General features: G+C 49.8%; 1 protein-coding gene across 4 annotated transcripts in view; it reads right to left on the bottom strand.

The window, feature by feature from the left end:
* Window positions 1-218: 218 nt before the first annotated feature.
* Window positions 219-21052, bottom strand: part of AFAP1L2 (actin filament associated protein 1 like 2) — a 65121-nt gene continuing 44287 nt past the window's right edge. Inside the window, exons 5-19 of one of the 4 annotated variants that reach the window (XM_063405251.1) lie at window positions 17348-17438; window positions 11730-11935; window positions 10991-11170; window positions 10320-10409; window positions 9510-9594; window positions 8750-8854; window positions 8016-8227; window positions 6206-6351; window positions 5575-5695; window positions 4678-4917; window positions 4412-4589; window positions 4033-4200; window positions 3589-3770; window positions 2866-2994; window positions 219-2507 (exon numbers count right to left, since the gene is read on the bottom strand). In XM_063405251.1, the coding sequence (XP_063261321.1) occupies window positions 2481-2507; window positions 2866-2994; window positions 3589-3770; window positions 4033-4200; window positions 4412-4589; window positions 4678-4917; window positions 5575-5695; window positions 6206-6351; window positions 8016-8227; window positions 8750-8854; window positions 9510-9594; window positions 10320-10409; window positions 10991-11170; window positions 11730-11935; window positions 17348-17438 (2160 nt within the window). In that variant the 3' untranslated portion in view covers window positions 219-2480. The remainder of the gene's footprint in view (window positions 2508-2865; window positions 2995-3588; window positions 3771-4032; window positions 4201-4411; window positions 4590-4677; window positions 4918-5574; window positions 5696-6205; window positions 6352-8015; window positions 8228-8749; window positions 8855-9509; window positions 9595-10319; window positions 10410-10990; window positions 11171-11729; window positions 11936-17347; window positions 17439-21052) is intronic. The other 3 variants (XM_063405253.1, XM_063405254.1, XM_063405252.1) reach the window with 3 other exon arrangements.

The following is a 21052-nucleotide window of genomic DNA, read 5'->3' as shown; positions in this document are numbered from 1 at the left end:
GGGTTATGGCTATTTTTCAGTGGGTTGGATCTCTGAAAATTGTTTTGCTTGACAGTGCAATCACTGCTATTTAAGGTATAGTTCACTGCAGTTGCAGACTGCATAGCTAAGGATTTGTAGTAACCAATGGTATTGGGGATTTGATGTACTTGAGATCTATTGGAAAGTAGAGCAGGGACAAGCCTCATTACTGAGAAAAACACTGGTAACATAATATACTCAATATTTTATTATAAAACCCTCTAAAGCGCCACTTTATAGGTCACAGTTACAACAAAGGAAATGCCTTGAGTTAGGAGAACAATGGGGACACAGAGACATTGTTTAACATTTCTTGTTTGGGGAAAGTGTGTTGTTCAGGACTTGCCTATGTTTACCATTCCCTCATGGGGACATCCCAGCAGGAGCACTGGAGCTGACTGGGCTGTGAAGGGGAAAGCAGAGCTGCTCTTGTCCATTGCTGTCTCAGTACCACTGTGAAATGTCTGGACAACTTCTGGAGGATGACAGCAGGGTGTATGGCACGGGACAACATGGGGATTTTGGGTATAGAGAGGGGCTCTTGCCAGCTCATCATGGCCACAACAACAGCTTCATGGAGTCTCTGGCCTTCTGGTGCTCTGGAGAAGGAAGTCCCCAGGGTTCTGAACCACAAGAGTCAGCAGTTTATTTGCATGATTTTTTCCTATGTGCAAAACCTTGCACAGGGACAACCTGACAGCTGAGACTCCAGAGGCCTGGCATTAGCAATTCCCCCATCTGCACCACAGTGGAAACTAAAGAGTAAAAAACATGGGAGCACGGTCACCTTTCTTACTTCCAGGATACCCTGACCAAGTGTTTTGCTGCATCCTGGCTCTGTGGTGGGGGCAAGCAAGTCAGAACTCTTGTCCAGACATTCTCACTCACCCCAATGACACCACCAGCGCTGGATATCACAGCCCTGTGCATCCCACTGACTGTTTGGGCTTTGTGTGAAGAAAGAACAGCCCTTTACAGCCTGTCAAATATTTGCAAGGGTGAGAAAGGTACAATATTTTTCCTGTCTGCCTTCACCTTGGCTTTGGTGTAGCCACAGGACCCCAGGGACAACCCATCCTGGGAACTGGTGCTGATTTAATTTTGTAGGCTCGGAAAACAGCTCAAGCCCCATCCAGTTCACCCAGTTACTGAGCCTGGGCTCTGAAGGACCATCAGAGGAGACAGAAGAGGTGTCTCCAGGCCATCAGACATGTCAGCAGGTGACAGGGAGGGGAGGAGTGCATAGATTTCTGCCAGCCCTCTATCACCCTTCAAAATTCACTGTCTCGAAGTTCAGCTGTTCCAAATATCCAACATCTTTCATTAAAAAGCTTGGCTAAGGTAGAGAGGGGTGGGCTTTGTGGGCCATATTGCCAGGGCCCAGAGGCAGTATTAATGATCAGGAAATAAGGGTGACAGCACCAAGATGACCAGCAGCTCAGCAGAGCCCTGGCAGTGCAGCCTTACTGCAGGGCAGGCTGCTCAGCCCTCCAGTGTGGAGGCACACAGGGGCATAGGGATGTCTGCAGCTGCAGCTCTGTGAGGATCAGACACCGTCACAGCTGGAGCAGGGGCATGGGCACTGCTTTACCTCCCCTCATTTGGGAAAGGGCAAACCCTGAAGGATGCACTGGGATCCAGCTTTCCCATGAAACAGCTGAGCAAGCCCTCAAATATGACTTTTTTTTTTTCTTTCCTTTTTTTCAGAACAAACTCCTCAGGGTGAAGTAAGATTTTCAAGAAAGTTAATTGAATCTGCCTGGCAGATTTTCTTTGCCCAGAGCTCTTGGTGCTGCCAGTCTGTAACACAGCTTACAGCACGAGAAGGTGAGCAGCTCAATATCCCACCAAACCTGCAGCTGGCAGGAGATGCTGGAATGCATCAGGACTGGACAGGCTGCTGTGTGCTTCTTATTCATGTTTGAAGTATTGCTCACATGTAGGGATAGCCCTTGACTGAGGGCTGGATGAAATGCAGCTGAGTGATGATTGGCAATAAGACAGGTGAAACTTCAGTTGACTCCAATTTATCAGGACAGGTACAAACTCACCAGGCTGAGGAACAGCAGAGGTCCCTCCTGAATCCACTACAGTCACTAATATAGAAACCTTAATAACTCATTGATAAACCTCCAGAGTAGAAATACACAAAACACCCCTATGTACAGTAACATTCTCGTTTACATCAGCTGGGTTAGGACTTGGATGGAAGGATTGCCACTGGTTGTTATTGTTTTAGCTACGTGATTGGGATTTGTCTGGAAAGAGCAAGTCCACTGGGGATAACTCGTATCAGCAGCTGCTGACTCCAGCGCTGCGTCTGAGCCGCGGGCGCGACGCGGAGGAGGCACTTGGTGTGTGGTGGTGTTGAACACCCAACCTCCACCGACAGATGGTTGAATCCCCTGGGCCATGCGTGGGCAACTCGAGTCTTTAGTCCATCTCTGAACAATGTGCTTCTAACTAGCTCCCTTTTTCTCCCATTCCTGCCAAGGAATAAAGGCAAATTAGTCGAAATGCAAATCAGGCAAGCCACAGTAGCCATAATGTGCAAGGGATCAACATGATTGCCTGGTCCCCGAGTGGTTCTGGCTGCAGGGTGGGTCAGGGATATCTTTAAGTTATAAGCAATGCATATATTTATTTATTTAAATTGTAGGCAAGGCAAACACAGGTGAAAAGACTGGAGGAAAACCAGGCTGATGTGCTCTGAATTGTGTTGGTCAGGGGTGTTTTCCAGACATGAGACCACCCCCACAACCCCATCCCACCACACCAGTTTGCTCCAATGCCAGAAGGGAAAAGCAGGGGCTGTCCCAGATGGATTTTTCTGCTGCTCCTCACCTTAGCTTTCTGTAGGACTGTTCCCTTCCCCGTGACCATAACAGACAAGGGCCGGTTTTTCAAAGCCGTTGCTGAATTGACTGGTGAGTTCTCCGCGCTGTTTGCTGGACTGGCACCTTTTGCCTGAACCTACAATAAAAATCACAAGAACTGTTATGACTACAGATCACTGAGAGAGATTGCTGCCTTTTCTCACCATCTTCCAGTGACAGTGTCATCCCATTCCCACAGAGGCACATTCTTTCAATGCCAATTTCAAAAAAACACCAGGGGAGTTTGTGGTGTGTTTGGGTTTTGAGGACTCTAGAACTAGAGATACAGAGCAGGGTGCAGGTGGTGGTGATTTCCATTTCACGTGAAACAAGTTCCCAAGAAGGAATTTAGATGCCTGAATCTCCTCCAAAAACCATCTCTTACTTAGCTCAGCCAAGTGCAGAAGGATCTGAGTCCAGACCTGCATGCCCAAGGTCCAACAGGTTAATAAAACCTGAGCCCCATCCATCTTTTACTTCCCCATTACTGCTGTTACCTCATTAGATTATTATTACATTATGTATATGATATATATATAATTAATACATACATATAAGCTATACATTTATGCAAGATTGCATGCTACACTAATGATGCTGTTATTAATGATTACATTTTTAAGCAGGCTGAGACTGTGTGACTGCCTAGCTGCCAGAAAGCTGCTGTGCATCCCAGGGGTGCCCCACATACCCGTGGGGCTGTGTTCTCCAGGTGTGTGGTGTCCACTGCTGTCCCCAGTGTCACCGGGCCAGACTCCGCCTTCTTCAGGTTCTCTTTCACCTCCACCAGGCTCAGCTCCAGGTCCACCCTCTGGCTTTCCTTCCTTTTGCATTCTTCATCTATCTCCTTCAGCCTCTGCTCCAGGCTCTTGTCTGTGAAGGGAGAGGATTCTTGGTGCCTGCTGGGAACCTGGGGAGCTCCTGAGGGGAGCAGGGATTAGGGTATGTCTTGTACATTTTCCTTGTGTTTTGCCCTGAGAGGGACTGTGGTTCTTGCTCTTGGGTTATGTGGTTTGGCTCAAAGCACCAGGTTCCCCCACCCCTTCTGGTCCCAGGAGGCCAGGTTCATTGCTCCCTCTTTCTCCACAGCCCCACCTTGGCTCGTGTCCACACAGCCCCCCTTGCCCTGCTCTACCTGTGCTGCCACCAAGCATTTCCTTCAGCTCCCGCCTCTCCTTGCGCAGCTGGGTCAGCTGAGCTCGGATCTCATCCTTCTCCTTCTCCAGCCGTTCCTTCTCCTCCGTGAACCGTTTCACCTCTGCCTCTGTCCTGTTCTTGCCCAGCTTGGTTTCCACTGCTGCTGCTGGAAACACAGCCCACCAACAAGAAGATCAGTCAGGGTGAAAAAGCAGGGGGCAGAAAACCTTTCAGGTGCTTGAAAAGGAAACGAGGAGGTCTGAAAAGTCAGCAACCACTAGAGTCAGCACACTGACTGCTGCAGAGCAGAGGCAAGCGGAACCACAGGGCACCACCTCTCTTTAAGCACCCTTGGGCCACCTGAGCAGCACACTCACCTGGCAGTGGCATCTTGGGCCGGTGTGCAGGCGCCAGCTGGGGGCTGCCTGCTGGAACTGTGCCCGCTGGCACCTCGGGGGCCACCTGGGGCAAGGCAATGCTCTGCTGCTGGGTCTGGATTTTGACAGCAGGCACCCGTGGCACAGCCTCCTCGGGCTCTGGCTTCTCTGGGTGTTTCTGGAGAGGAGAAATGAAGTGGGATGGTGAGGTGTAAGGAATTGGTTCAGTGATTAGGCCTGGCCTGGCATCATGGTTTGGACAGTACCTGCTCCGAGGTCTCTGGTGCCTTAGCACAGGGCTCAGCTTCTTTGACCATGGGGGCTGTTTCAGCTGTGCTCTCTGGGGCAGCTTTGTTGGCAGCCCTTTCCAGAGATGGTGAGCTGAGGGGTGAAGACTGGCATGACATCTTGCCAGCACAGTGTAGTAAGGACTTCACTGGGGTGAGGTCCAGATACACTCTGTCTTGGTCCCCCTCTGATTTGCTCTCACTCTTGGGTACTTCTTCCTGCAAAAGAGACCATCTGCTGTCAACTAGAAGTACAAGAAACATCTCTTTGCACAGCAGCACTATCTCAGGCAATCCAGAGTATTTTCCAAAAATCTTAGAGCAACTAAAATGCCAGTCTCTGAGTCATTCCACAGAGGGCTTTCTGAAGTACTGAAGGAAAGGCCCTTCCTGTTTCCCTTCAATAGGTCTCTCTGATGGTAGCAGCAGCCCCATGCAAGGACATCACAGTGTTGTACATCCAGCAACCCCTGGCACATGCTTTGTCTTTCCTGAGGTAACAGTCCCACTCCCAGCATGACCCATTGTTCTTGTCCTTTCACACAGGACTTGCTCTTACAGGCATAAAAAGGAATTTTGAAAGGCTAGGCTCCAAAAAGCCCATTATCACCAAATAATCCATGCTGTTTGCTGATGAAAACTGGAATTTTATCCCAGCTGCCTGAGGATCTCTACTGCCCCTTTCTGGAAACCTCTCTCCCATTCCTTAGCAACTCCTCTCCACCACTTGGTTTGGCTCCATTGCAAAGGCCAGGATTTCCCCAGGGGCTGGGAATCCACTTCACCACGGCTGGGAAAAGCCCCCCTTTAATTTCTGGAGATTCCCCAAGGCCAGCTGTTTGCCATGGTCCCCCCAGAGCTCCCTGCAGCAGGCACCTGTCTTACCGCAGGCAGGTCTGGCAGATCCACGTCGTCGTACAGCTCGTCCTGTGGCACCCTGCCCTTGGGCAGGTTGTCGATGTAGGCGTTGGGCTCGGAGTATTTCCTCTGCATCAGGCTGTGAACAGGCAGCAGGACATCCCATCAGGGGGACTGCATTTGCTGCATGGCTCTGCAGTGCTGCATTTTTAGACATCTGAGAACACCAGTCCCGAGGTCTGGGCAAGGCCAGGCAGCCAGATGCAGGGGAGGAGAAGGCAGAGCCATACAAAGCAGTGTGGTCGCTGCTGCTGTTGCCTGTTAAGCAGCACCCACCAGAGTGGGGCTGTATTTGCCCTCATCAATTTTCCTTTCTTGCCCAGCCCTAGCCACAGCAGCACAGTCACCCTGCCCCAGTGGCACAATGGACTGTGTGGCTGAGAGCCCAACCTGCTTTTGCAGCAGCCACTCAGGCACGTGCCCCATGGCAGGACGTGCTCTCCTGTCCCAGAAGAAAGTGACTGAGCTGCAGCTGTGAATTTAGCACCTACTCCATGGCAGCCAACCTCCCACAGGTGGAGAGCCCCCAGCTCTGCTTGCTTTCCCTGCACCAGCCCCACGCAGCCCCGACCCAGTAGCAGTGACGTACAAGAAGGAATTCTTTGCAGCGCTCACAATGCAGGAGACCCTGTCAGCATCCACGTAATCGTAGGTGAACTCCTCTGGGTCTGTTTTCGAGCCCGACTCTGACAAGAGGAGGCCCAGCCAGTGGCCCATCTCCTCGGAGGACTTTGCCTGCAGGGTGAGCACACAGACAGGACAGGTTGCAGCAGCGTTTCCTCTGCGTTCACAGGGCTGATGCTGGGTAGGGAAGCATCCTGGCAATCCCCTGGGCATCCAAGGGGAAAGATGAACTGCTGGGGATTTATAATAAACCTGAGGCTGCATTAAAAGTACAGCTCAATGTATGGACTGATTCAAAAATTTGGCAGCTACATAAATGCAGTTCTTTGCTCTGCTCCTTCCTAGAATTTCTGGTCAGTCTGCATTTCCCTTTCAGTGGTCTGACACAGCTGTCTGCAAGAGTAAGAGAAGTCTCTGGGGCCGGAGATGCTGGCAGGGAGCAGCTTTGGGTGAGGAAAGAGTGCGAGTTTTATTTTGCACCAGCAGAGTGCAGCAATGGGATTGCCAAAACAGAGGCAAGGAGACCCGAGCCTGCGAGGTCCCGTTGGCAGAGCACAAACCCCTTCCACGGTTCTTTGCAGAGGGGAGAGGAGAAGGGAAGAGTTTAAAGAAACAGAGTCCGTTGCTTTAACATGGTCAGTACCCAATTCCCAGCTGCAGTGAGCAGTCTGACATTTTGCAACATGAAGAGTTAAACTCTGTGTCGTGAAGTCAGCACTAGCAAATTGCCACATGCACCTCCCAGTGCAGGGGACTCCACCTGAAGCAAGAAGAAGTTGGCTGATGCAGCCACTTTTTGCATTGATTTGAGGAGTCAGAGCAGTAACCACAAAGTAAAATTCAGGGCAAGTGAATATATATACACTTTCCAAACTGGAAAGTATATTTTGAGCTTTCAGTCTGTTTTATTTAGCAGAGACTTCAGTCCCTGGGAAGCCTGCCAGCCAGCCAGTCCATACATGGAGTCTGACATCCCAACAAAATACAGACTCTTCCATTCACAAAATGTGAATTTTCCCAGCACCTCTTCTTCACATCTGTAATTGGGCAAAATTTCTTAAGATACAGACATACCCTGAATCAGAAACCAAAGAAAAACATGCTCCAATTTCATGGCATGCCCTCGAAGTCAGTTGTTTAGCTATAAATATTCCACCCACTGGAAAAATACAGGAAATTGCTCACATTGTCCACCTCCTACTATAATCATGCTGTCGTCAGAGAGAAGTAAGATTAGAGATAAACAGTTCTGGATGCAAGCAAAGGAAAGTAACAGATGGAGATTAATTCACTTGCACTTTCAGGGGCAGATCTGTGATAGGCTTACTTAGGATGTGTGACCCATGGCTTTGGGGCTCTGCTGTCAAAAGATGAAGTTCTCTGTTCCTCCTAACCACAGCCTTAAATCTTTAAAATTGCATTCTTCTCATCTAACATTAACCATCTGCAATGCACACCACAGAACTTAATTATGCAAGGTTATCCTGCACTCAGGGGACAGAGATGGGAATCTCCAGAGGATCCCACCCCAAGATGAGTGCCCAAGATGAAGGCTGAAAGGTCCCTCTGGAGGTGCCAGCATCAGACACAGCCTGGACTACCAGCAAGGTGCGACACATTCCAGGGGACCACAGGCACATAAACCAAAGTCCTGCTCTTCAGGTTCTGTTTTGCTGGACTGAGGTTCCTCTGGAGGGACTCACTGGCATTCAGACCTCCTAAGGCACTCAAGCTGAGGATTTTAAGCAGAGCTTTCTCAGAGATATCCACCCTACCTCCAACACAAGCCGTTCCTCCCCGTTGTGCAGGATGCGGAATGAGTACAGATGATCCGGGCTGGGCTCTGGGATGATCTCACAGCCTGCCAAACTCAGGGGCTGCTGGGCCAGTTTGCTTCGGTTCTTGTCCTGGTAGAAATGGAGGTGCCCATCTTTTATCTGGCACCACCGTGACTTCCACTGGCTGTTCACCAGCACATTCAGGTAACCTGCAAGTAAGCACAGCTTACTCAGACACATTTTCCTTTTAATACATACTAATTTGTGTGCCTGGGGATGTCTAACGGGTAAGTTATGAGATCACCATGCAATGCAAAGCCACAGGCACCAAAGAGCAAAACCACAAAGACAGGCTGTCCTGTCCAGGGTGAAAAGGGTAAAAATCTTGAAAACGAGACCCTTGAAATTCAGGATAGGTTTGGAGCAGCAAGTTGGCTGCAGATGGTTGGATAAAGTTGGTCCCAGGTGGTAAATACAAGCTGACCCTCCCAACTCTCCTTGCAGGCTCCCATACCCCAGGCAGCACAAATTCCCTGTGTGTGCAGGTCTGGCATCACCCACCCCTCCTCTCGGGTCACCCTGAGAGCCACAGGCACCACGATCTGCATGGATTTACTGGCAGGTGGCACAGGCACGTTTGAGGAGGATGATGCCTGGTGCTCATCCTGCCCTGCACACTGAGATCCAGCTCTGAGACAAATCCCTGCAGAGAGACTCATGCTGCCACTTACTTGAAGTCTCCAGGGATCTCTCTGGGCTATCCAGGGAGCTGGACTTCTTCCTCCCAAGGTTCATCAGGTTGCTCAGTTTCAGGCCAGTTGTGCCCTTCTTCTTAACTACCAGAAATGAAAAAGACACATGTGTGGCTTTCCCAGCTCCCAGCCTGAAGTCCCAGCTGGGGGTCCTGCCCCAACCTCACACACATCCCTTGCAGAGGGCAAACCTGTGACTCAGGGACAGGCTAGAAAAGTCCAAAGCCCAGGGAGCTCAGGAAAAAGATGGCACCAGTAAGATCAGTTAGGGATTTGTGGAAGATGCTAATCTGTATTGCTTTACACATGGGTTGGCTCTGACCAAAGGCCAGTCACTGCAGGAGCAGTGGGAGGTGCTTGCATAGCTCTTACTGGGCAGGTACCAAACTGCCTTCACTTTCCTACACCACAAACAATTTAATTAAGAACCATTACCCATAAATATTTACTGTATTCAAGTCTTTTTCTCTCTAAAACAGGGACACAAGGTGGGAGGGGGGAAAGTTTATGTCCAAAGAGCCTCTTCAACATTCTCCCACTGAGCACATCAGTCAGTGTGTGAATAAGCTTATGGAATCAACAGGTAACCCTGGTAAGAATATCAAATTTCCAGGCAATAAATGCACACACAGCTTTCATCATTTCTGTTTGAGGTGGCAGTGGCAGCAGCTGCAGAAGCCCTGCCCCCATGCAGGGTCAAGGGCCTGTTTTCCCTGTCACTCCCAGGGCAGAGTTTTACCATCTTTTGTCTCAGCTGTCTCGTTGTGGCCGTCGGTGCTGCTCCCGCTCTCGGAGGCTGCAGAGTATCTCTCGGACACCTCCACCTGTCAACAAGCACCAGGCACAAGCTCCACAGATGCAGGTGACCCATTCTTCCAGCCACAACCTGCTGCAAGGACCTTTTCCCCCTTCTCCCATACTACGAAGTCCAAACTGTCCCTGTAGCAGATGCTTTCACCCAGACATCCCCAGCCAGCTCACTCACACTGTGCCCTTCCCATTGCTCCTGAACACGGCCCACCCCAGCTGGGCTCACCTCTGAGGAGACACAGTGGCATCACTGGTGCTGCCCTACAGCCTCCTACCCTGCAGCCTGGCTGGTGGGGGCATTTGACAGTCCCTGGAGGGGGCATGGGCAGAGGAACCAGCCAGGTGCCCAAAAAGGTCCATTTTGGGTGTCCATCAGAGACTTAGGAAAGTCTCTTTGTCCTCCCACTGTTTAGAAACAAGCTCCCAGGGGAGTGTCACCTAAATCTGGACTAGAGATGGCCCAAGCCCTGGCATCCAAGGGTCTATGTCCCTTCCAAAGCTCTTGGTGAACACAACCATCCCACTAGATAAGAGAGCAGCTGCAGACAGGGCAACAAAATTAAGATGCAAAGGAAAATAAAGATGTTTCCAAGAATGGTCCTTTCCAGCAGCACAGGGGTCTGGTTTCACTCATATCAGTCTTCGCTTACCTAAAATTAAGGCACCTACACTACCCTCTATTGAAGGAATAGGGCTGGAAAGCCCAAGTGCTAGTTCTGCCTGTAGAGACAAGATGTACCTTTGGGTAAGTGAGACGCTGTGAGTCTGGGATGTACTGGTTGCCTTCACTGCCTCCTTCACAGAGCAGACCACTGGTCTCTTGGATTACCTGTGCAGAAGGGGAAGCCAAAGCTGTGAGAGAGCTGCAGTAACAGGATCAATTAATCTCCCCCAGCTAGGACAGGCAAAACCACATCAGCCTGGGACACCCATGGCTTACTGTCCCTGTGACCCTGGGGACTGTCCTAGTGTTGCATCAGGCATCCAACAGAAACTGCTGGATCCAAGTCACTGAGAGAGGCTGCCAGCAAAGGCAGCCCTGGCGTCTCACAGCCCCGTGGCTGTCCTGGGCTCCAGGAGGCTCCTCCTCCTCCTGCTGCTGTCTCAGGGGAAGGGCTACATTTACCCCTGCCCTCAGCCAATTCATGCTGGGGACCCACCCCAGACATTTCCCCTCCTCTGCCACAGCAGCTGGGCTGGGAGGTCCCCATGTGGCCTCCAGCACACTGCAGGCAGCAGGGAGCTGCAGGAAGAATCTATCCCACGACATGAAAATGAAGTGGTATATTTGTATAAAGGCTTGCAGTGAGGAAGGGAGCCAGAGCACACAAGGACAGGGCTGAGATAAGATCTGGTCTCCCAGCAAAGCATGGGAGCCCCAGTGGGACAAGTCCTGAAGGTGTCACTGACCCTGAGCCACTGCTCTGCCTGGTCTTTGCTCTGCAGCCCCAGCACGATGACATCAGCATTCGTGGGGATGATCTTCAGCTTGTGCTCTTTCTTCCTCACTTGCTTCTCCTTGTGAATGACAGTGCAGCCCAGCAAATTCACGTCAAGCTGGGGGTTGTGGTCTTTGGAGCTCTTGTAGCACTGGGGAAGGAGGATGGGAAGAGGTGAGAGGCAGAGGAGGAACCTTCCTGTTCACTGGCACGAACTCAACCCCATAAGTGACTCATGCAGCCACATGCATTAAGTACACTGAACACAAGAATGCCCTACAGTTCTGAAAAGTCTGCACAGAATACACACAGGACATCCCTGTACATACAGGTACACATGCATGTGACTGCATGCATATGTAGTCTGAAATACCTTTCACTGACAGAGGATCAAGTACGTGGTTACCCTCTGGGATAAGTATCCCTTCCACTCAACCACCTCAAAAAGTTTCCCCAAAACATATCCCTAGGCATTTTGAGGGATTGGGATTTTGGTCACAAATGTGTCCTTGTGTCCCCTTCAGCAATCCCATGTCCACGTTCCTTCTGAAAATGGAGCAAGATCCCCAAATCTCCAGGACACGGTTTTTGAAGCATTGCTTCTAGGGGTACCTTGTTTTTTGCCAGCTCATTAACACCGTGAGGTGCCACTTCCTTCCTCAGCTCATAAAACCAGATTATCTTAGACATAGAATAGAGGATCTGCTCACCAGCAACCTGGTGTCCTTGATCACACACAGCTGTTTTGCCCACTGCCCCAGCCACTTCTTTCTCCACAGGAAGGCGCAGATGCGGGCGTCCTTCATCAGCTCAATGGTGGCCTCCGGGGATGGCCACTGATGGGTTGCTGACTTGCCTTTGCTGCTCTCTTCCTCATCATAAGACTCGTAGGAACTACTAACAGCTTCACCATCTTCTATAACAAAAGCAAAGCTCTATCATTAAATCCATTTTTAGAATAACTCTGAGTCCAATGCTTCCCTCAGCCATGCTCACACATGCACAAGCTTCCAGTGCAGGGACGTGTCTTTTGAGGCTCTCCTACAGGAGGATAATTAGTAGGAAAATTACCCTCATAAATCCTTTTTTTCTTTCTAGCCCAATAGTAATCTCATTGCAGTATTTTGTGCCTAATAGCCTCTGTTAGCAAACACTCAAAAGACACTTCTCAGTTGACCACAAATTTGAGCACATTCCCTTAGATATTTCCTGATGTTTGCTGCCTTCCCCCCAAAGATGCTTTTACCACTTTCCACTTCACGCCAAACACGCACAATTTTTAAGGGAACAGCAAGCTACAATCAGCCCTTGTCCTCTAAATGCCAGAAGTAAAAATGGTATTTGCAAGGCCATGCAGCAAGCAATGATCTACTGTATTTGGGATGTCATTCGTTTTCCCTCTCTGGTCTAACAGGTCCCTCTCTCTCTACTCAGCATCTAAGGGACAGCAAGGGGCTTTGAAGTAATACACTGTTGCAGCACCAAAACTTGGTCATAAGTGGCAAATGTGAGGGGCAGTAACAACTTTTTTTATGTCCATTCTTAAATGGATTGCTATGTTACTAGGATGAGTTGGAATTTTCAGTACTCAGCTCTAAGGCATTGCAGATTGTTGGAGTTTTCAGCTGATCACTGGTACCAGGCTCATCAAAAACACTAAAACTGTTCTTCTTGACTGCAGGGAGATTTGCAATGCTCTCCTGGCATTTAGAGTTCTAAGTCACCAGATAAGCTCACAGAACAAGATGGTAAGATTGGGGCAACATTTCTGTAGGGTTTGGCATTCTTGTCCTACCAAACAGCATGGAGAAATATTGTTAAGTTTCTCTCACTGGAATTTAATCTAATTTGGATTCTTACCAAATCTTACTATCTACATAAAATTACATTATCAGATTGGTGCAAATTAAAAGAAGAAAAAGAGTCAGAAAAGAGAAAGAAGAAGGCACTAGGAGCTTCACTGAAGAACATTTCAGTTGGGTTTATTTGTTTTTTAGATAAAAGGAACTGAGATGCAGTAACAAAGCTACACTCTTACCCCCAGTGAAATTTCACTCAACAACCTCCCTCAAGGGATCAAAACTGCACCAATTAAACAAGCTTTTTAAAAAGCAAATACTCCCTTTCAAAGTCTCTGAATAGAGCAACTACTGCCTCACCATCTCCATGCCCTCAACATATCAAACTGTCCATCTTTTATGAGAAAACTTTACCCCCCCTCAGTGCATTCTCACTATGCAGACCTTGTCCACAGGCACCCTGGAAATTCAGATGGAGTAAAAGTGTTGGCGTTTCTCAACCCTACAAACACCAAGAAGCTGAACCTCTGCACTGCCACAGGACCTTTCCATATGCTGCAGCAGCAGCAAGGATGCCTAAGGGAACCTCATCTCCAAGAACTCCTTCCTTATCCTCATGGGGGTATCACTAACCACCCCCCTGGCCTCTTTTGGAAGTCTCTGGTGCCTCCACATAAGCACCCGTGAGTTCCCAGGGAGCTGAATCAATGCCATGATACAGGAAGCTCCAACCATCTTATACTGCCACTCTGCCTCTGCCTCAGTGGAGCACCTTCAATCACTCACTAAACAGCTACATGTCACAGCCAGCGTTGCCACACATCAGCTCCACACCAGTGACAGAATCAGGGGAATAAAAGCTAGGGAAGTTCTCTTCGTTGTCATCCTGAGCACAGGGAAAGCCAAAAAATGCTTTGTGCAAAACAGACAGGCAGATGTGGTTACCCTCCATGCATGTAACAGGCAAATCCAGGGGGAGGTACCTGGTAATCTTTGCTAAAACTGAGGTTTTGGGGAGTATTTTGGGGAGGTTTTGTTGTTGTTGTTTAAAAAAGGCACTTCAGGTTTGGAAAGCATGCCATACCCATAGTTATTGTGGCATAAATAACGCCCTCAGTAACCTGCAACCCTGGCCTGGGTCCAGCCGCAGCAAGCCTACCAAAAAGACCTGCACAGTCAAAAAGAAAGAGAAAGGGAGACAAAGAGAGAAAGCCACAGATGAGCAAATGCAGAGAACAAGGGCATCAATCCCCTCGGCCAGTGAGGCTCTCCCATCCCTGCACGCTGTACCAGGCTGGGACTTCAACCAGGGACAGCATTTCCAGCCCATCCCCTCAAACAAGGCAATTCCCTTTAAAACAGAACCATCGTCATGGTAATTAAAAGCAGCCAGGGCCGATGAGCTCTTTCAGCCAGAGTAATTATTGCTCAGTTGGCAGCCACGCCGCCCCTCTCGGTTTCCACTCCGCTCCTTATCGCACCCTCCAATTATGCAAAGGCTGCTGATAAGGGTTTAACACATTTCAGCCCAAGAGGGAAGGGAAGCAGCAGCCTCTGCTGAAGCTGGGAAATGAAAGGCAGAGCATCCCCGATGGAGGGGTGGGAATGCTGCTGATGAGAGACAGGCCCTGAGACCCAGCAGACCCTCCCACTTGTTTCGTTTGAATTAATTCACCCACGGTTTGCTACAGTGCCTGGCAGTCCCACCTCTGATGGTGCACGAAGCCCCTTATCTCCTCAGCCCATCTGGAGGCTTGTTTTGATGTCCTTTCTTGGCAGTGCACCCACTTATTTTAGTGGTGTTCCTATTTTTGTCTGATTTCACTACGCCCACTTGTTTGGGGACACGTGGGTGTCTTCCAAGGCTCATGCTGTAACACTGTCAGAAACAGTATTGCAGAGGGGCTCTGCACAAGAGCTTACAGTGACAGGACAAGGGGAAATGGATTCAAACTGAGAGAGTGTAGGTTTAGATTAGGTTTTAGGAAAAAATTCTTTGCTGCAAACAGGATGAGGAACTAGCACAGGTTGCTATAGACAGGCTGTGGATGGCCCAGCCCTCGAAGTGTTCAAGGCAAGGCTGGCTGGAGCTCTGAGCAACGTAGTCTAGTGAAAGGTGTTCCTGTACATGGCAGGGGTTGGAACGAGATGATTTTTAAAGTCCCTTCCAACCCAGGCCATTCTATGATTCTGTAAAAGCTTCCTGGACTGCCACCCCCTTCCTATCCAGCTTCTGGGGAAAGGCACAGAGGGTTTGGGAGGTTACGGGGGCCAGGCTTCAGCACCTTTGGCCAGGGCACGTCCAGACTGCCCTTCAGAACAGCAGTCACACCAAGGCCCCAGATCATTTGTAGCAGTGAGCACCACTGTGTAGGACAGGTACCAAGTACTACTGACACCTGATAGGGCACAGGGTGGGGCAGGGGGAAGGGATGGGGAGCTGTGCTTGTTGAAACAAAGGGCAGGACAGGGACCTGCAGGTTTACCCACCTGCTGCAGCCTGATCTCTTTAGGCAAACCAGGGCAGCAGCATCCCTGCCCAGCTCCCCTCTGCACAGCACACCACACTTCACCTTCTCCTGAGCCCCCACAGCCTCTCCTGCCACACACATACCTGCTGCTCCACATCTCTCCCAGTTCCTCCTGGCTCACCCTGCAAGGAACCACCTCCAACATGAGGTTTCCAAAGAGCACAGAGATTCTCCTGATGCTCCTGATGCCTCACACAAAACACACTTTGTAGCACACCAGGAGGTTTGTGTAGAAGGGATGTGGTGGTGTCTGCAGAGGGGACTGGTGTCTGAGCAATCACAGGATGCAAAGGCACCACACACCTCAGTGGTGAGGAATCACTGGAACCCCCTGTCCCATCTCTGCTGGCTTCACAGGCTCCTATCTCCACGTACAGCTCAGTAAAACACAGAGCCTGCTGGTGCAAACAGCTGATCACAGCAGCCACAGAGAGCCACCCAGAGCTGCCCCATTTGGACAGCACTCTCATCATTTGTGCTCTTTTTTTGCAGAGCTCTGATCTCTCCCTTCCTAAGGCATCTGAGCAACCTAGATTTTGGTGGGTGGTGGGTGTATTTGCATCTCAGAGCAGCAGGTTACCAAGGAAAAGCAGAGGTGGGAGCTGGGTGTGCACCTCTCATTGCTGCCAGCCAAGTCTCTGAACTGAGGGTGAGTTTATGGAGCTCCTGGATAACACAAGCTGGATATCTCAGCACATGGATCCATGGCTGTATTCCAGCTAATCTGGCATTTGCCTTTGTGCCATGGCTCTTAAACAGTTTATCCACTTTCGCAATGTGCAGCAGGGGGAAAAGAAATCTCCTTTATCTTATATTGCAGGCATGGGGATGAGGCTGCAGCAGGGCTTCACAGGGCATCACAGCCCTCACCTCAGCCAAATGACCCATGGCCTTTCAGCAAAACACAGGCCAGGGCCAGGGGGGCCTCTCCTCTGCTGAATTCACCCTGGCCACAATGAGCCTGAACCCTTTCCCACGTGAACATCTTCCTGCTCACTGACACAGCGCTTCAAAGCCCAGCAATTCACACTGGGACTGGAGAGGACCCAGCTTCTCCCAGACGAAGCTCAGATTCAACAGCCAAGGGACCCTTAACTCTCATTTCTTTGCCTGCCTTTACTCTTGCCACCCAGCTCTGCCCACGCCACACACTCTGCTGCAGCCAAGGCTGACGAGCAGAGATCTGCTTCTGCAGTGGGGTGATACAATCTATCTCCCATGAGCTTAAATGTATTGTAAAGTGATGACAAGATGAGCTCTGCTATCAGATCAGAGGAAGGCAATCTCTCAGTGAAGGGTGCTCAACAAAAGGATGCAGGAATACATTGTAAAAAGTGAGGATGTGGGAGCTCAGCATGCAGCAGCCTCCTCCCAGAGGGGTGGGAGCCCTCAGGGGACAGGCATGGGTGGCACTGCTCCAGGACATGGCTGGGGGTGCTGTCCCAGGCAAGGGAACACACACGCTCTCCCCTCACACGAAGAGTGGCTTTCTAATCAAGTTTACAGATGGTTAAACTGCCACAAGAGACAGAGCTGAATAAAGAGCCAATTATAAAAGTGGTTATCACTCCTAACAGCCAGCAGAGCCATGGATTTGGAGCCCCAAGGGGACAATTCGAGTGCTAGGACACAAATGCAAGCCACCACAGCTTCACCACTCAGTCCTGAATAGAAACTTGTGTTTGACTGCAGTCTATCTGCCACAAAACCACCAAGACTAAGAGAACCCACAACGGTTTCTAACATTTTACACTGATGTTATTGACCCAAGCATATTACTAACTTCTACAGGAAAGTTAAAATTGGAGTAATTCAGTAGTCTTTGCTTTCCAGCTAGCATTAGGTCTGTAATATCAAGTGTCATGAGCAGCAGAAAACAAATTTGTCCCAAAAGCTGTACGAAATACCTGTGCTTTCATTTACTGATTCTCATAAACCTCACATCCTCCATCTCCCACACAAACCCCCTCCCACATGAACCCCTTAGCTGGGATATACCATTTACAGAGACATCATAGGGCTCAGCCTCTTCGTAATATCCCTCTGGAGATTCAATCTTGGGGACTGGAGGTTGTTTTGTTTCGAGAATCTGCAGAATAAACACATAAAAGAAACATGATTTAAGGTAAAAACAGTTCCTTCAAAACAAAGGGGCATTCTTTTCCCTTTTTTTAGCACTCAAGTGCATCTCAGTGGATGAAATCTTTTAGATGAAGTACAGTTAGCTCAAATAGAAACTGAAATTACTGTATAATTGCATCATAAATGTTACTTTATTTCATGTTGCTGAAAGTCCTGTGAAGATCAACTCATAGCAGCAATGCAATCCATCAGCCTTACCCTGAACTGAGATTTCTGCCTGCTGTACTGACCCCCCTAAGATGCCCATTGTAACTGGGGATGGTCCTCTGTGCTATGGATTATCTTATCAGGGAACTAGAAGGGAGGACAATTGGTGCAACCCTGGCTTTACTCTGAAAATACAACCTGAGCAGTCTCTGACTGATAAAAACTAACAGCTAAAAATCTCTGCTTTAGGAACTATATTGGGAATCTTTATTGTGCTCTTAACAAAAAATGAAGGAAATGGATAAACAACACCAGTGGAAAATAAGCCTTTGAAAAGAGTCCAAGTGCTGGAAAATCCCTGTGATGCCTGCCAAACCCCTCCCTAAACACAAGCAAGGGCTGGCAGGAAAAACATGCCTTGATCCTTTGAAATATCAATACATGAGGGAAAAAAAAGTGAAGTTAAGAAACAAACTTTTTACTTTTCAGGTGATTTACAGATGTTGGACATGAGACAGCAGAGCAGCAGCATGAACATATCAATAGAATGAGCACAGAGATTGAGGGGCCAGTTGAGCATCAGCAAGATCAGTCCATTTGCAGGTCATGCCAGGGTCATCAAATGCAGGTGCAAAGCTGCCCATCCTGCCCCGGCTGTTTCCACCAGTAGCTACTGGTGCCCAGAAGGAGAAAGGAAGCTCTGAAGGAAAAGATCTTCTGGCCAAGAGCTGCCCACAAAGGGAAGCTGTAGGGCCTGTGGGAGCCAGGAACCCTGACCACACCAAAGTCACACGTCTGTTCCCACTTGGGCAAGCTGCCCGTGGCTCTGCCAACCTCCCAAACTTCCCCAGTGTTAAAACTCCTCACATGGCTCTGCCAGATGCTGTGAGCAGACTGAACTTTCCTTCCAGAGGTACGGAGAACACTGCTGGAAAACACCTGCCCTTCAAACACTTAAAAGGTTTAGGAACTTCTTGTCCTAATGTGTTACATTAAAGAAACAAAAACAAACCCAGTCACTCCAGGCTTTACTTAATCCCTTCCCTGGCTAGGAAATGTGTCTGTAATTGCCATCTGTGGTGGCTTCCTGCGTGCAGCCAGCTCACTTGGTGCTGTGACCATAAACAAATTGCCTACACAAAGAAATGCTGTGGGGTTTTTTGACACCATCCCACAACTGTCAGGGAAGGGGCTGCTCTGTTTTGTTTCCTACAGACAATGAAAGCTCACAGGGTGCAACTCGGCTGCCCCAGAAGGTATTTGTTTTGTCTCCTCTTTCCCTAGGGGCACGGAGTGGTTTACTCTCTAACTTAAGTCAAAGGCTATACATTGTGCTGGCTCTTGCAGAACATTTGCCTGTTGCATTATGGCACAATGAGCATGCAAATATAACCACCCTGGGTGTCTGCATCCATAGCACAGGAGTTCCACAGGATGGCTCAGGGAAGAGGCAGAGCTGCCAGGCCTGCAGCAGAGGAGAGGTCACCAATGTCTGAGCCATGGCCTGCAGAACTCATTGTTTAAAGGTTGTTTTGGGACAAATCCAAAGGAATCAGTGGGACACAGGAGGGACACCCCTGTTGCGTTGCCCAGTGACTGCTGGTGTCTGTGGGTGCCAGGGACAGCCTGCTTTGCACAGCTTTATCACCATATTTCTTCCGTGCCTCAAAAAGCAAGTGTAGAGCAACCAGGACCACCACAGGATGGCTGAGTGTGATCAAACCACAGAAAACTCTGCAGAGCTAAAATAGATCTAATCTGAACTCCTCTCCTAATCTCCCAGTTTCTGTGCAAGGAGTTGTGCTCCACCCTCCACTGCCCAGGTGGCTGTGGATCGTGCCTGCACTGGGAGCTGCAAATGCAGACAGGGAAGATCCTTTCCCCCTAACAGCAATTTCCACCCATTAGAGCTCTCCCCAGCCCTGCTCCTTGAAGGACACTCAGATATCTTTGCTGCCAAAGCTCACTGACACTCAGATGCTCACTGTGAGGATGTACTTGACTGCTGCATCCAAGGGAGGTTAAGCAGGTGGGAGAGGGTAATTCCCAGCACAGGTCTGGGAGAAGACAGGTGCCCTTCTCAGCTAAAATCTAAGACTATTTTTTTTCTAATTCCCTCATTTAACTTCCTGATTGCCCATCAGAAAGCTGGGCTGCACCAAGCTCAAGAGAAATGCCTTGGGGACACTCAGCTGCTGCTTCCCCAGTGGTGCCTTCATTCCACCTCCTGCCCACCATGAAATACAGGGCTGAACAGAGATTCCTGTTCTGGCCACTGCTCCCAGGCACTCCAGCCCCAGCTCCCTGCAGGCAATCACACTGCATCCAAGGGTTTGGCAGCTGCATCCCATCCTACCCCTTGTTTTCCCAGCTCCTTCAGCTGAGACACACAGAGCCCTGGGCAAAAGTCCTGGGGCCTCACCCTGCATCCTCCTTCCTGGGAAAAGAACAGATCCTCCTTCGTGGTTGATGGATGCACCACCCCCTCCATGCCTCCTCCTCCTCCCCATGCATGCTCTCTGCCCTCCTTTCCTTTCACATCCTGAAATCCCAGCTAACAGCAATTCCCACATTGCATCAACTACTGAACACCAACACTCAGGGTCTCAAGGATGACCTGTGCCTAGGACAGCTGGGCTGGCTTGCTGGCAGAGACAGCATCCCACTGAGAGCTGATGGTGTTTAACTGACTTAGAGCTGCCCTACAGAAAAATCTACAGAGCCACCAACTCCTCCTCACAGACCTGTGGGCTGCACAACCAGAACTACACCAGCACCCAGTGCACAGACAACACCAGCTGTGAGCAAACCTCTGGTAATGGCCAAACTGAGAAAGGCTCTGGCAGCAAGGGAGGTCCTGGTACTGCCCAGGACCTCCCCACCCTGCAGCTGAAGGATTCCTGACTTTTCTAAGACCACGTCAGCAGCCCAGGCACAGCTGATTCACAACCCAGGACAGATTTCCAAAGCAACAGCTGAGAGTCATCACCACCTCTGTTTCTTTGAAAACCTCACTTCTCCTTTCTTGAGCCTGGAGGGCCTTGCAAGGGCTGTGGGTGTCCCTGGCTGGGAGCACAGCCAGTTTGCACACTCATGGGGAGCTCCCACAGCTGCCTGCTCCACCTGTGCACAAGCTTTGGGAACCACAGGGGTTCCTGGGTGTCCAGCCACCCCATCCAGCTGCACCAACCACATCCTGACCCACAGGCTTCGTAGACATGAGACATACAGCTGGAAATCCCCAGTTCAATGTTTTGTTATTATTTTTTAAATAAAGCTCACCAGGACTCTTTGCCTCACTGACATACACAGGCACAGGTCTTTCCACCCAGTCATGCTGCACAGGATGTGCAGGAGTGAAGCCTCAAGGCGTTCAGAGCCCCAGGCTGAGGCAGTGAAAAGCAAAGGGTGTGA

Source organism: Prinia subflava, chromosome 9 (genome assembly GCF_021018805.1).
Source record: "Prinia subflava isolate CZ2003 ecotype Zambia chromosome 9, Cam_Psub_1.2, whole genome shotgun sequence".
Lineage (NCBI taxonomy): Eukaryota > Metazoa > Chordata > Aves > Passeriformes > Cisticolidae > Prinia > Prinia subflava.
The sequence above is the reverse complement of the archived record's forward strand: the minus strand, read 5'-3'. Positions and strand labels throughout refer to the sequence as shown.